Source organism: Canis lupus, chromosome 8 (genome assembly GCF_003254725.2).
Source record: "Canis lupus dingo isolate Sandy chromosome 8, ASM325472v2, whole genome shotgun sequence".
Lineage (NCBI taxonomy): Eukaryota > Metazoa > Chordata > Mammalia > Carnivora > Canidae > Canis > Canis lupus.
In genome coordinates, this window is record NC_064250.1 from 31,973,751 (window position 1) to 31,989,476 (window position 15,726).

At 39.6% G+C, this 15,726-nt stretch overlaps 1 protein-coding gene across 1 annotated transcript in view; it reads left to right on the top strand.

The window, feature by feature from the left end:
* PELI2 (pellino E3 ubiquitin protein ligase family member 2) overlaps positions 1-15,726 on the top strand; it is a 177,409-nt gene that overhangs the window by 48,337 nt on the left and 113,346 nt on the right. The window contains exon 2 of the mRNA XM_025442651.3: positions 5,061-5,190. Within this exon, the coding sequence (XP_025298436.1) occupies positions 5,061-5,190 (130 nt within the window). The remainder of the gene's footprint in view (positions 1-5,060; positions 5,191-15,726) is intronic.

Here is a 15,726-nt window from a genome sequence, read left to right on the forward strand (position 1 = left end):
CATTTGGAAATATTTCTACATACTTATTGGCTGAAGAGCTTGCCAGGCCAGGGAAGCCTTTCTGACCTTTCTTGGAATGATAACTTTTTGCCTTTGTAGGCCAGATCCCACCTTTGGACTCTATTCCACTATATTAGAGATGACCCTTCTCTCTTGTCATGTGGTCATCCTGGGCAGGTATCAGGTCCTGGGGGTGGACGGGACGTTCTGTGGGGGAAGCTGGGCTCGATGGGAAGGCAGGAGGTAGGAGGGGAGGATTCTGTGATCCTGTTCAGGAAGAGCTGTGCTTGACAGATCAGGGGACCAAGACAAGGCTGTGATTAGGGAGAAGGGAGTATTAGGGCTTGTTCTAAGCACCTATTCCTCTGTAACCAATTACCCCCACGTAGTGGCTTGAAACAGCAACCATTCTTATCTCCTGTGCCATTCTGTGGGTTAGGAATTTGGACAGTGCTCAACTGGACAGTTTTTCTGCCCCACATGGTATCATGGTCACTTGGTAACAGTCAGCTGGGGGATAGGTTGGTCTGGAAGGTTCAAGACTGTTCACATGACTGATGCCTTAATGGGGTGGTTGGAAAGGCTGCGTTCAGTTGAGCCTGCTGCCCAGAGCACCTACATATGGCCTCCCCCACGTTGTGGTCCTGAATCTCTTCTGTGGCAATTCAAACCTCACCAAAAACCGGGGCAGAAACTGCAAGGCTTCATCAGACTTGGCTCTGAAAGTCTCAGAACATCACTTCCTCTACCTCCTGTCAATAAGTGAGTCACTAAGGCCAGCCCAAATGTAGAGAGAGGGGAATTAGACTCCCCTCTCCCTGGGAGAAGCTCTGGGCCTCTGTGGTCCTCTCTGATCTGCCATGCTGATATGAGAGCCGGTGGGAAACTTTCAGGGTGGGGTGGAGGTTGGACAAGGTGGCTGCATGACACATGGTCTTTGATTTGGGGCAAAGATCAAATGATAGTGAATTGAAGTGTCTAAGAGTATCAGAAGCAGTACAGTGGGTGAGGAGCACTCTGCTGAGATTCTCAGCCATGAGGAGAAGATGAAATGGGAGGGGAGGTTCAGAGGGAGACCCAGGGGTTGGGGCTGGCTTGTGTTTACTTGGAGATGGGTGAGGTCCCCAATGACCCAGATTTTTCCAGATTATGGTAATATATTTTTGTTCTATGAACTGGCCTTTTAACTGCTTAAACACTGTTAATTCTCTTGTCTTCAGTGATAGAACTTTCTCCTGTTCCTGGCCTGTGACTAAGAAGGGGTTATTTTCTTTAAATGGTTGCAATTTCTAGGGTCTCTTTATTTTTCTAGGGTCACTTCTTTATTCTGCACTTTTTCTGGCTTATCCCATTTGCACTCATGATTTCAGCTGCCACACTTGTATTGTAAAAGCACCCAGGTCTGTAAGTTCTCTTGCCTCCTGGATGTCTTTCCCTGTATATCCCTGTAATTCCTATTCAGCTTCCTAATAATTCTTTCCCCCTTCCCTAGGCCAGAAGCCTGTATGCCATTACCTTTCTCTCTCCCTCCACTCTGTGCAGCCAATCAAGTCTCCGAGTACTATTGATAATTTGTCTTTAAAACCAGGGTGCTCGACCATAGCTGCAGGAGCACATCCCTGTGGAACTCTGACAACATGCACACTTGGAGCCCTGTACCAGAACTACAGACTCAGAATCTCTTGAGACTTAGGCATGCATAGTTTTGTAAAGCTTCCCAGGAGATTTGGATGCTCCCCTAGCACTGTAAACAACTCTCTGAAATTTTTGTTTGATCTTCTAACTCCTTTCCTTGCTGTTTTGGTTGAGGCTGGTGATGTTTCCTGTAGCTATCAGGACAAATTGCCACCAGTGTGGTAGCTCAACACAGCAGAATTGATTCTCAGGGTTCTGGAGGCCTCAAGTCTGGAAGCACAGTGCTGCCAAGCCATGCTGTCTCTGGGGGCCCTGAGGGCCCGAGTCCTTCCTTGCTTCTTCCCACTCCTGGGGGCTCCAGGCGTTCCTTGGGTCGTGATTGTCAACTTCCAGTTTTGCCTGTGTCCACATCGTCCTCTCTTCTCCCTGTGTGTCTATTCTAAAGACCCTTGTTATTGAATTCGGGGCCCTCCAGTAATGTAGGATGATTTCCTCTCCAGAGCTTTAACTACATATCAAAGACCCTTTTTCCAAAGGATCTAGGATATGGACAAGTCTATTTGGGGGCCGCCATTCAACCCACACTTCCTCTATTGTTTGGCTAGTTCTCCCATCTGTTCATTGTGACTCTCATCTGGGTGTCTACTCTTCACTGTGCTGCCTTAGCGATTACTTTATGTCCAGTTGTGTTGGTCTGTTGCTTCAATGTTACTGGCTCCCCGTTCTCCTTAGGGTAAAAAGCCATGCCCTCATGGAATGCCAGGCTCCTGTTGTAACCTGGACCCTACCTTTTACCCTCCTGGCCCTCTAATTCTCTCCCATTGAACTTGATGTTCCCACAGTACTGAACTACCCTTGGTTCATACTGTTGCCCTACATTCCCATTTAGTCTTGTTCACATTTCAAGACCATTGACTCTTCCATGAAGCTCTCCTTAATAATGGCTCTTCCCATGTGCTTTGTGCATTAGTACATCTTGTCACATACGGGTCTTATCACACTTGTTCTTATGCCTTTCTCTGCTTTCAAGTGTAGAGATCTGAAAGCCAGGAAGCTGATACTCATCACGGTAGCTCTAGTACTTGGCATTATTAATATTGAATGAATGACCATGTAGCTTAACCTAATTAGAAACTTGACTCATTGTGACACTGGTTTTTCCACTGTTACCTTAATTATTTCCAATAGGATTTTTCACTGATCATTGTTTAGCTGTATTGAGCAAGTAGGTAGTGGGTATGTAGACTGACATATTGTTTGCTTATCCTTAACATTTGCTTCTGTGCTCAGGCAACTTAACAAGTTTTGCAAATGTTGAGGTGACACTAGTTTTTGTGGATCCCTCCCCTTTATATTAGATAGGACTTTGGGGTGTTAGGTAGCAGAAAGCAACTTGAGCTAGCTGAAACCAAAAAGGATTTCATGAACAAGGGTCAGCATACAACTGGGCCAAGAGAAGCCCTAAGGATCCTGTTCCTTTCTTGTGGCTTGTCTCTGCTCATCTGCTTCATTCCTCACTTCTCTGCTGCTTCATCACCTAACAGGTTGTGACATCCCCACAGTTGGTGCACTTACACAGCTCTGGCCATTTACAGAGACTGGCTGCTTTTCTCTCAGTCCCAATTTTGTGTTTTCTGCGATGAGCATGTCTTTGGCCCCTGTGGGCCAGATGTCCACCTCCAGCCACTCAGCTCCAGTGTGATTTGGAGGGTGCGGGCCTGGCCATTTCATTCACACGTGGTGCTGGGGCTCACCTGAGGGGGTTATGAGATGGGTTCCTGAAAAGGGAGTGTAGTTGGGAGTGGATCCCTAAAAAGCTTCTGATTCACTCTAGTGGGTTAGATCTTATCAACCAGCAGCATGTAGTTGAAAGATGCAGCAGGGAGCCGGGTAGGTGGGAGAGGCACAGGAAACCCTGCCGGATCTTGTACTGTTTGCCTCTAGGCCTCAGCAGTGAAAATGTTCCTCTGAATTGTTGAGAGTCCTAGCTTTAATTGATTTACATATGTTTCTCTTAATACAGGATGTTCATCTTGATTTAAGTGATCTGGGAATATATTAAAACAAAGTGGGTTTATGATGGTGGTTTACTCATGGCTACGTTCATTATAGTAGCGCTCGCTCACAAATATGTGTAAGAAAACAGTGCCTGTTTTGATCTTGCCTCAGAAAAAGGAGACTTGAAATAAATCATCTCTGTATTCTAGAGACACTTTTATTTAGTTGATGTTCTTTTGTGATGGAAATGGGAGCAGATTAAAAACACAGCAGGAATAACTTCAAGTGATAATTTAAATCCATTGCCAAACTGTAGCTACCAAATTATAAAACAAAAAATCCCTTTGTTCTGACTTTTACTGTTCCTGAGCCTCTGGGCCCCCTTGCAGGCCATACTGGATACCATGTTCTGGGTGTGACTCAACCAGAGGCAGAGCAAGACTTTCAGGAGAGGAACGAGTCACCAGATGTGGGCTTGGGTGTTCTGAGGGAGCTGTCCTATTTATGCACAATTTAAAAGATTCCCCTCCCTTCTTGTTGTTCTCTTTAAAAGAACTTCTCCTATGAAGGTGATAGAGAACAGTCCTGTGAGTATGGCAACAAGAGACATTGGTCAGAACATACAGGGACCCATTAATCCAGAGTTAGAAATACAATTGAAAACAGAAACACTAACTGTAGTCCCGCATTCCTTTTAAACACTGGTATTAGGTTAAGATACTAATGTGGGAAATCTGTGTAAGGACATTGTTTTCCAGATGACTTTTTAAGTTATTTCACAGTCTGGACTAAAACTCCTCTTTTTTTACTTCTGGGCCTCTCTCTGGGCAACCTTCTTGTGAAGTCCTATTTTAGGTTTAATTTTCACTAGAGATTTTTGCTCACCTGACAGTTTAAAGGTTCAAATAGAAATGAGAATGAATGTGGAGAATTCAGAACTTTAAAGACTGCAAGTAACTAAATTTGGTCTTCTTACAAATAAAGATCCTAAAGACATTAACATGATTTGGGAGTGAGAGATGAGGTTTAATTAGTATGCTATTTTCTAACTAGTTCATTTAAAAATATTTCTTGAGTGTTTCTCTGGGGTCCATTAGAACAACGCTTGCTAAATTGAGCCAGCACTAATACAGCCTCTGCAGAATTCTCATTTGCTTATTTATACTGTCTCTTTCCAGAAAGATTTGAAGAGTCTGACTTTATAGAATAGGAAACCTATAATTACTTTGTACATCACTCTTAAATTAAGTTTCTGGAAGTGATTTGAATTTCATTACAGCTAAAGCCTGTTTTGTAGTCCGTTTATTCTACAAGGGGTGTTTAGTGGGCAATTTCTTGTGACCATCCCTGTCTTTTCCCTCATTCCATCTTATTTTTTTAAAACCTTAAAAATCTACAAATAAATGAATTTTCATCTTTCTTTGTAGGTACAATGGTGCTTTACCTAATGGAGACCGAGGCCGGAGGAAAAGCAGATTTGCTCTTTATAAGCGGCCAAAGGCGAATGGAGTCAAACCCAGCACGGTCCATGTGATCTCCACGCCGCAAGCGTCCAAGGTAGGTGGCTCCTGCAGCATGGGGAAGGCCTTGGCAGTTGGTGACTCGTGCTTACTTGTCTTGGCTGCTCTTTTCTTTCAGCCTCTTTTCTTTTCTTCTTGGCGGGAAAGTTTCTTGATCATTGGGGCCGTATAGTTTTTGGTTGTGAAGGGTTGTTCCGGGCTTTGTGTGTTTAGCTGCATCCCTGGCTTGGACCCCCTAGATGCCAGTAGCACATCATCCCCACCCCCAGCTGCCACTGTTGTTCGGGCAACCAAACAGATCTCCGGAATTGCCACATGTCCCCTGAGTGGTGGTGTGGGCAGACCCTCCCCTCCAGCCCCTGCTGCCCATGATGGACCACTGCTTGGAATATAGTAGAACCAATATGTGTCAATTTAGAATAGTTGTGGTAGAAAGATAAATGATGTTCTTTATCCTAAAGGGTTTTGGTATTAAGTCTTAGTATAAACCTCATTAAGATTTGTTATCTTCCTTCTATTTATTGAGTAGTCATTTTCACATAATCTCTATGTACATGGAATTGAATTTGGGTAATTATTGGAAAGATTGGAAGTAAACAGAGCTAAGTACCACAAGAAGTTTACTATATTTCCTCTCATAGGTTTGAAATATATAAAATGTTATTTTTTATGACTACTTTACTTTCTGATTATATAAAGGGGGAAAAACCCTGAGTTTCCATTCTGGTTGATATGTTCTACTTATTTAGATATGACAATTTTGTAATTAAATTAACATGTAACATAGTTTCCTTTTCTAGAAAAATTATATTCACCTGAAATATTTCATATGATGCATTGGCTATACATGTTTATCATAATGGGTTTGGACCATCTGGAATAAATAAGACTTGATTCCCATTTTTACTGAAAACCCATGTTTCAAAGAAATGAATAACTTTAAGGAAGCATGCATGGTATTTATATTCAGTCTTAGAAACAGATCACCTTGGTCAATGTTTTCTATTAAAAAAAAAACAAAACAAAACTCCTGTTGCTGTTTCTGAAGCAGCACCATGGAAAAAGTTTGCTAGAATGTACCAATTAAGATTGTCTTGTATTAATGAGGAAAAGGTTAGATCCAAAAATATCAAACACCAAGGAAACAGGAAAGACTAATATTGAGCAGCCAAGTTTTTGTCTGGAGAAAGGGAAATAAAGTAAGTTCTGGAAATGGAAGGACGCTCAATAGGGAAAACAAAGGAAATGAGCTTTGCAAAGATTCTGAGAAAAGGGGAAGTGAAGTAACAATATTGGAAGGTTAAGGAAGTAGGAGAAATATTTTATAGTCCACAAATATTTGGAGAATACCAAGATGAAAGTTTTTAAGCATGTGATAAGTGCCAGAAATATTCTGATATTACAGACCTGGTCGTCACATTTGTCTGTGTATGGACATTCATTTTTTCATCCTTTAGCTCTCTACCTTTACTTTCCGTAAACCTAGATTTTATATTGACACAATGCCTTACAATATTTAAAAACATTTTTTATAGAAACCTTTGAATACTCAGGCTGCATGTTGTGATAGAATGTGAAATCTGGTTGGAATCTGAAATACATCTTTCCTGTAGCTACTATCAGAAAATCAGTGGCTTTTTCCCTGATTCATTACCTACCTCCATGGGCTCCAGTTTTAGCTTTTTATAAAACTTTAACCTCTTATACCTAGATTTTACCTGAAGTTGTTTGAATTATAAACCTTCTGGTCTAAATCTGTGTTTATGGTCTACATGACTAGTAGTCAGGAAATTGGTTTTCAGTTTTGTAAGCTGGGAAAAACCTATATTCTCGGGGCCTCTTGTTTCTTCCTATACAAAATGAATGAGTTGGCTGTAGACAGGAACTGTGCTGAATCAGGCAAGATATTTAGGTTATAAGCAACAAATGATTCTGGCTTAAGAAAAAAAAGAGCAAAAATGGAGAAATTATTAAAGGTTAGATAGTAAGAACAGCTCAGAGAGAACCAGAGTACCAGCAGGGGTTAATGTGGATATTCTTGAAAGGGTGTTGTGAAGTGACTTGGCTCCAACTACCTTCTGTTTCTCTTAGAGGTTTTTAATGGTCAGGAAAGGGAATGTGCTAGGCCTGGCTGGTCCATCAGCTATGACTAAGGGGGAAGAGTAGACCAGATAAACTTCCTGTGCGCTGGTCAGCTAGCCCTTACCGCCTTTCCCTTACACATCCTACCCATCCTGGAACCTGTACATGAGGACCTCCTGCAGTTTTCCATACTACCGAGCACCTTGGTCACAGATTCCTCACTCCGGGTCAGCTGTGCCCTGCCCCTCCTGCTGCCACCTGCTCTGTTGAACCCCAGACAAAGTCTCATATACATTTACTTAACCTTTCCTTCAAATGTTCCTCCTCCTGCCTCACCTTAACTGAATGCTGATTTCTTTTTTTTCATCGATATAGTCTTTTTCATCTTTTTTTCCTCCATCTCTCCAGTTTATGGAACTAGAAATGATTTTGTTCTGTTTCCATTTCCGTCCATTCTTTAACCCTACATTATTGGCACAAGCCGCCTCTTCCCCTGCTTCTCTTGACCTCCCTGACCTGCAGTCTACTCTTCTGCATATTTTTGTGACTCCATACCTTGTCCCATCTGTTTCCCCCAACCCTTGTTAAACCATATGTTGGCATCCGTGGGTCCTAATACTTGAACTCTTCCAATTTGACTGTCACTTCACTTTTCCCACTGGTCTAGTGTATCTTAGTTCACTGTCACTTGAAAGTGGCCATAGTCTGCAGTACATTCTACTTATATAGGCTTTCTTATCTAAAGACCTTTAGTCCTTTAGGCTGTCCTTGGGATGGTTGTTAGCTCACTCGGGTTTTCCAGTTACATGTTGACTTCACCCTGGATTCCCTTTCTCGGATACCTGTTGGCACCCTTCTTTGTGAGTGCCCACCTCTGGGCCCATCCTAGGCCCCGCTGGCTTGTTTTTACTCCATTTTTGCTCACCCCATTTCCTGTCAGAATGCCAGGTTATGTGATGTACTTGGCAAAAGCTGTTGGACCTGAATCAGCAGTGGTTTTTCCGCTCTGGAATTTCTGATTCTGCAATATGGGAAATGAAAGGGTCATCTTCAATTTTGGACTTGTAAACGGGAGACCTAGGAAGGTGGATGTGGCTACCATTGTTAGTCAGAAGACCAAGTGCTCATATTCTACGTTGTTTTTACCCTCTGCCCCACAACCTGGGAGCATACCAAGGTATACCCCTTTGCTGGAAAATGGGGCATCTTAGTCTTCATGCCTGCCATTGTCCACGCAAAGTCAGATGAGGATGGTGATTGTGTGCTACTGTTGTGTAATCTTAGTTTGTGTCATCTCTACTCATGTGTGATTTGCTCTTGAAATAGTAATACTCAGATATTACACTTATGATATAATGTGTTTAAAGAAAACCTAAAGTAAAACCTCTTTTTACTTCTGGCAGTTCTGTTTCATAGACTTGAATATTTAGCAGTTTATTTACCATTTGTTTATTCAACAACTGTTTATCTAGCACTAGGGGCCAAGCCTCATGCTAGGGGTTGGATATACTGCAGTGTGCAAACTTTGCTTGGAACAAATTATCTAGTGAGGAGGCAAACAGTTCTCATGCAAACACATGCTTAACTGCATGTTGTGAAAAATGCAGGGCAGGAGAGGACAACAGAGCTATGAGAACAGGGGGTGAGGGCTTGGATTGGGAAGACGGCGAAAGTGCTCTGAGGGTATGGTATGTGTGTGCTTCGAGGTGAGGGGTTAGGAGTTAGCCAGGCTAGTAGGGAGATCTGGAACAGAGCTTTGGGGTTTTTTCCTAAAAGGAAACCTTGAAGAGTGATAAGTGGTGGACGTGGCATAACAGGACTGAGAATTTAAGTCTATTTTTGTTTGTTCATTTCCTTTTAAGGCTGTGGGGCAACTGTTTTGCTCCTGACCAGTAAATAGGATGGTGGTGGCAATGGTGACTGTTCTGGTAGCAACGTGGTTTAAATTTAGCAACATCACTGAGGAGAACACTTCATCATGGTTTTCCCTTCTAGGCTGTGCTTTATTGAAATCTCCTTTTTTGGGCATTTTTACTTCTCAAAAGTGACTGAGTCTCACTTTGTTCCAGTTGGCATATTTCAGAATGGAAAATATCAGTGGTCTTGGAGTGACAGTTTAGAGAGAAATTATAACTGTTTAGTGGGATTGTTGCAACCAGGACTGCCCTCGAGCTGTTCCCACTGTAGTGGCTCTCCTAGTTGATATGGACACTCTTCTTTATCAATGCATAATTCAGTAGTAACTGAGAAGTGGTAATATAAATTTCAGTGTAAACTCATTCATTCAAGCTAATTTTGTAGGTTCTACTGTGGTCTGCTTTTGAAGTACTGTCTGCCCAGTCTGGGTCTTGGTGCAATGGGTGGCCTGTCTGCTGCACAGTCATTCTAAAGCTGTAGCCTTCTGTGCTTTGGAGTCCTGTTTATCATTATACTCAGACTATTTAATGCAGTTTTTAAATAGCCTTTTTTTTTAGGTTAACTTTGTTTTCTTTCATTGTTAATGGACTAATTCTTGGGTTCCTGGTATCTGGTGTTTTTGATGTTTGTAAATTCAAGAAATTCCTTTTATTATAAAGGGGCAACAAAGTTTGGATAAGTTTTATCCTTTTAGATACCATAAATGTGAATATTCTGAATCTATCAGAAAAAATTAGTAATAAACTGCAGTCCACAATATCTTTGGGTACTATACAGAAATACCAACCTAAGATAATTTGTATTTATAGAATGGAATCCATCTTAATGATTTTTAACAAAATATAAACATAAACGACCTAACTTTATACCTCAGGGAACTAGAAATGGAACAACAGACTAAACCCAGAGTTAGTAGAAGGGAAGAAACAACAAAGATCCATGCAAAAACACAGGGAGAAAAAAAAAGCCAGTAGAAAAGATCAACAAAACTAAAAGCTGGTTTTTTGAGGAGATAAAGACAACTCTTTAGACCCACCAAGAAGAGAGGACTCAAAATTAGACATTACAATTGCTACCACACTAATAGAAAGGATCGTAAGAGATAACTGTGAACAGTTATATGCCAACAAATTGATTAATGTAGAAGAAATGGATAAATTTCTAGAAACACACAACCTGCTGAGACTAAATCATGAGGAAATTGAAACTCTGAACAGACAGGCCCCCCCTAGTTACTAGTAAGGAGGTTGTTTGGGGGTTTGATTGCTAATTGAACGTACAGGACCAGAAATTCTACCAGACATTTAAAGGAGAGTTAATACAAGTTCTTCTCACATTCTTCCAAAAAATTGAGGAGGGAATATGTCAAACTCCTTTTATAAGGCCAGCGGTACCCTGATACCAAAACCAGACAAGGAAAATACAAGAGAAGAAAATTAGGTGCCAATATCCCCGATTGAACATAAATGTAAAAATTCTTAAAATATCAACAAATCAAATTCAGTAGCACAATAAAGAATCATACACCATGCTCAAGTGGGATTTATTCCTGGGATGTGAGAATGATTCAACATCTACAAATCTGTGTGATATATACTACATTGACAATATGAGAGTAAGAATCCTATGATCATCTCAACAGATTAAGGAAGAACATTCAAAATTCAACATCCACTTCGGATTTAAAAAATCATCAGTAAACTGGGAACAGAAGAAATGTACTTCAACATAATAAAGACTATGTGTGACAAGCCCACAGCTAACTTCATGGCCAATGTTGAAAAACTGAAGTCTTTTCCTCTAAAATCAGGAACAAGACCAGGATGCCCACTCTGGCCACTTTTGTTCAATATAGTACTAGAAGTTCTAGGCAGAGCAGTTAGGCATGAAAAAGAAATAGTCATCTAAATTTGGGAAGGGTCTATTTGCAGATGACCTAATATCACATATAGGAAACCCAAAAGACGACGCCCAAAACTGTTAGAATATCATACAGTTTTCAGTGGACATATCTTTTACCTCCCTATAAACATATTCCTATTTTATTCTTTCTCCTGTAATTGTGAATGAGAATTAATTTCTGAGTTTGTTACTGATTTTTGTGTACTGATTTTGTATCTTGCAACTTTACTGAATGTAAATTAGTGCAGTCCCTGTAAAAAACAGTATAGAGGTTCCCCCAAACTAAAAATAGAACTACCAGTATGATCCAGCTATCCCACTTCTGAGTATATAACAAAGGAAATGAAAACTGCATCTCAAAGAGATACCTGTACTCTCATGTTCATTGCGGCACTCTGTACAGTAGCCAATATGGGATCAACCCAGTGTCTGTCAGCAGTTTGGTTATAAAGATATGGTACATAGTTGACTCTTGAACCACATGGGTGTTAGGAGTACCAACCGCTCCCACCACCAGCCACACTTGAAAATCTTCATAAAAATTTTGACTCCCTTGAAACTTTACTAATAGCCTATAGCTAACTTGAAGCCTTACTGATAACATAAACAGTCAATGAACCCCAAGTTGTATATGTATTATATACTATATTCTTAAAAGTAAATTGGAGAAAAAAAAAGTTAAAATCCTAAGGAAGAGAAATTACATTTACAGTACTGTACCATATTAAAAAAAAATCTGTATGAGTGAACCCACACAGTTCAGTTCAAACTTATGTTGAAGTGCCAACTGTATATGTATATACACTGTAATATTGTTGAACCGTGAGAAAGGACATCCTACCATTTACAACAATCTAAATGGATCTTGAGGGGATTATGCTAAGTGAAATAAGTCAGAGAGAAAGATAAATAGTACGCATCATTTAAATCTGGAATCTAAAAACCTGAACCTCTAGAAACTGACTGAAATGATGGTGCCAGGGGCCAAAGGATTGAGGATATGGGGAGATGCTGGTCAAAGTATATGTATACTTAAGAAACCTCCAGTTATAATTTGAATAAGGTTTGAAGATCTTATGTACAGCATGGTGATCATAGTTAATAAAACTGGCTTATATACTGAAAGTTAAAAGTAGATTTGAAACATTCTTACCACAAAAAGGAAACGGTAATTATGTGACCTTATGGAGGCATCTGCTAAGGATATGGTGGTAGCCATTTTGCAATATAGAAGTGTATCAAGTTAACATACTGTGTGTCTTACACTGAATGTTCTATGTCAAATATATCTCAAAGCTGGAAAAAGTATCAACCTAATTTTCAAAAAAAAAATGGAAATCACTCTGAAAAACATTTTATCAAAAAGTATTGCTAAAGCAGAGGAAAAAGTATTTGAGATACCAACAACATACTGCATAGTTTAAAATAATTTTATGATTTAGTGTTTATTGAGACTTTAAAAAATAGCTCTTATCTGAATGTACCATGGCAGTTTAGAGTTACAGTCTTGATTGTTACAAAACATACATTAGATGATAGAACAACTTCATAGAAAGCTCATAAATCAGGGCAGTAAAATTTCAGTCATTATTGACAAAGCCCCAGCCATTTCACATAGAAATGATTTAACAATTTGCTTAAAATACAATATTCAAGACTTTGAAGATAGGTGATGGTTTTTTATTTCATGGAGCTAGACAGAACAAAGTCTGAAATATATTAAACTTTACTGTCACTCAAGAAAAATGGTTTCAGTGAGATGGGCAGCTTGTGGCATTATTGATGCAAACTCAGTTTGGAAGTCGAAGACCTGAATATTCACTTTAATAGAAACTGAGATAGCATTTAGATGATTAAATACTTTAAGAGCTTTGGCTTTATTACATGCTGTTCTAACCTTTCTTATTTCTCTGGTTTTAGAAGAAAAAAATTTCAGTTATTAAAATGGATAGATTTACTTGACAAATGAGTGATAGAATATATAAAATCAAAAATGGAAAACTGTGACAGAGAAGCAGAGCATAATTAGAGAAACACACTTGAAATACAGCAAAATATTCCTAGAGAAAAAACTATTAAATTATCCAAGTTACATGAAAATACCTATTTAATATTGAATCTGAAGAATATAACTAACTTTTAATTAATTAATCTTTGGAATTTGACCAACTAATGTTTTCAAAGCACATAGATCAAAGGTGAACAAAATTTTATAAAAGTAAGCTAGATAATTGAATAGGGCAGTCCAATAAGTGGTTTTCATGGCTTAGGTAATAATAGAAATACTGACTATAAAAATCATTATTTGGGACTAGAAAAATATTAAACTTAATGGATACTTGTTCAACCAAAGGTAGTAGTAGGTTTACCATGAGCAATATTATGTTACAGGAAAATCTCTATATCAAGACTCCATTTATTCATTGGCTCTCAATTAAATGGGGGAAGTTATTGGAAGAGTTTAGTTTGTCATATGAAATACTAGCTCTGACATTGCTTAGTTGTGATCGTGACGTCAAGGAAAGGATCATACCATTAGTATCTAATGATTAACGTATGACTTGGAAATATATTAGCACGGTCTGGTGAATGATTGGCACTCTAACTTGCAGCATCATTTGAGGACAGTTTTATATTATTTATAGCTCATGTTATTCAGACCATGGAATGTTTTACAATTTTTGACTCCTTATACTTATTATAATTCTGATTGTTAAATATTAGCACTCCTAACATGAATAATCTTTACAAATCTATCGAGGTGTTTATCTCATTTTATGATTTATATCATAGAAGCTTTAACATCCAGAATTGGTTATTAACTACTATATTTCTATAAATTTTGGCTAACCAATAGTTTTATGGTTTTCTAAGGTTTTTGATGGTTTTGCCATTGCAAATAGTGTAAGTTTGGTAATTTGTGAGCTGTTCTTTCCCCGTTTTTGTTTTAGTTTTGACTTCTGTTCACAAAGTAAACAGTAGCCTTTCTTCTGTAAGGACACTTTCTTTCAAATCCCCTAAATGTTGACATCTCTACTGCTGTGTTTAAGCTAGACAGTTTGACTTATACTGGTTGAAGATCTTAAACAGTAATTGTTTATCGCCATTCCCCCATTCAGATTTGTGTGAGAGGCTTTAAGATAGGTTTTAAGATACTTTATAGTATTCTTAAGATTAAACTTTGAGGTATGATTCGCACTAAATAATCCCAGAAATCTGAAGTTGATTCAAAACATCACATTTTTCTTAGTCTCTGCTATTAATGCAGGTGGGCACTAACATTTTTGTTTTCTTTTATTCTTCTAATATATATTTTCATCATCAAGCACTAACAATGAATGGTGTGTGTGTGTGTGTGTGTGTCTACAAAATAATCACAAGGTCATTGCTGTTGTCTTTCATATTCATCGATATTTAATCTGTCTCTGCTGCATGGTATGGGCAGAAGAATTACTGTTTCCTCCCAGAAGATATTTGTCTTTTACGTACTTATGATGTAGTTGGCAGCATGATACTCCCTCCCCACCAAAGATGCCCCTGCCTTAATGTCTGGGACCTGTGACTACTCTCACTCACATGGCAGAGGGGACTTTGCATATGGAACTGAAGTCATGGAACTTAAAACAGGAGGGTTCCACGGGGGCCACGCCATTACTCCAAGATAATCACAAGAGTCCTTAACAGTGGAAGAAGAAGGAAGCAGACTCACGAGAATGTGCAGGAAGGAAAGGTAGGAAAGTTTGAAGCATGAGCGGGACTCTACCTGCTATTTGTTGCTTTGAAATTAGAGCCAGGGGCTCTGAACCAATGATCTCAGGCTGCCTCTAGAAGCCGAGAATGGCTCTGGCAGTAGCAAGGAAACCAGGACCTCTGCCCTGTCGTCACATGGAACTCTGTCTGCTAACAACCTGAATATCCCTGGAAACCTTCTTCCCTAGAGCCTCGTCGAGGAACACAGCCCCACTGTCCCCTTGATTTCAGCCTCCTGGGGCTCGGCAGAGAAACCGGCCAAGCATGTGATCCAGCAGGTCCTGAGATAACAGATCTGTGGAGCTGCTAAGTTTTGTGGTAATTTGTGACAGTAGCACGAGAAAACTAGTATATACTACTGTGGGAAATTAAATGCAAAATACCATGTTTTACTGAGAAGCCCTTGACCTTGTATTGGGAGAAATGAAAAGCTGGGGAAGCCCTCCTGGCACTGGGAGGCAAGAAGAGAGGGTTTTTTTTTTTTTTTTTTTTTTAATTTATTTATTCATGAGAGACACACAGAGAGAGAGACACACACAAGCAGAGGGAGAAGCAGGCTCCATGCAGGAGCCTGACGTGGGACTTGATCCCAGGTCTCCAGGATCAGGCCCTAGGCTGAAGGCAGGTGCTAAATGGCTGAGCTACCCGGGCTGCCTGAAGAGAGGGTTTTGTTTCTTTTCTTTAGTTCTCTTTGATCCACGAGGAAGAGACTTGTTGGAAAGCTTGACTCCGGCACTCAATAACTTAATTATCAGTGTAATTATCTGCTTTACTGACATATAATAATTTTACTATTGACTTGATTCATGTATTAGTTGGAAAAATCATATTTAATTTGTGTTGTCCTTAAAGCACACTTTTATTAAAGAGTTGCTTTTAACATGCCAGTGTGGGAGAATACTTGTGTTTATCCTTATAATTA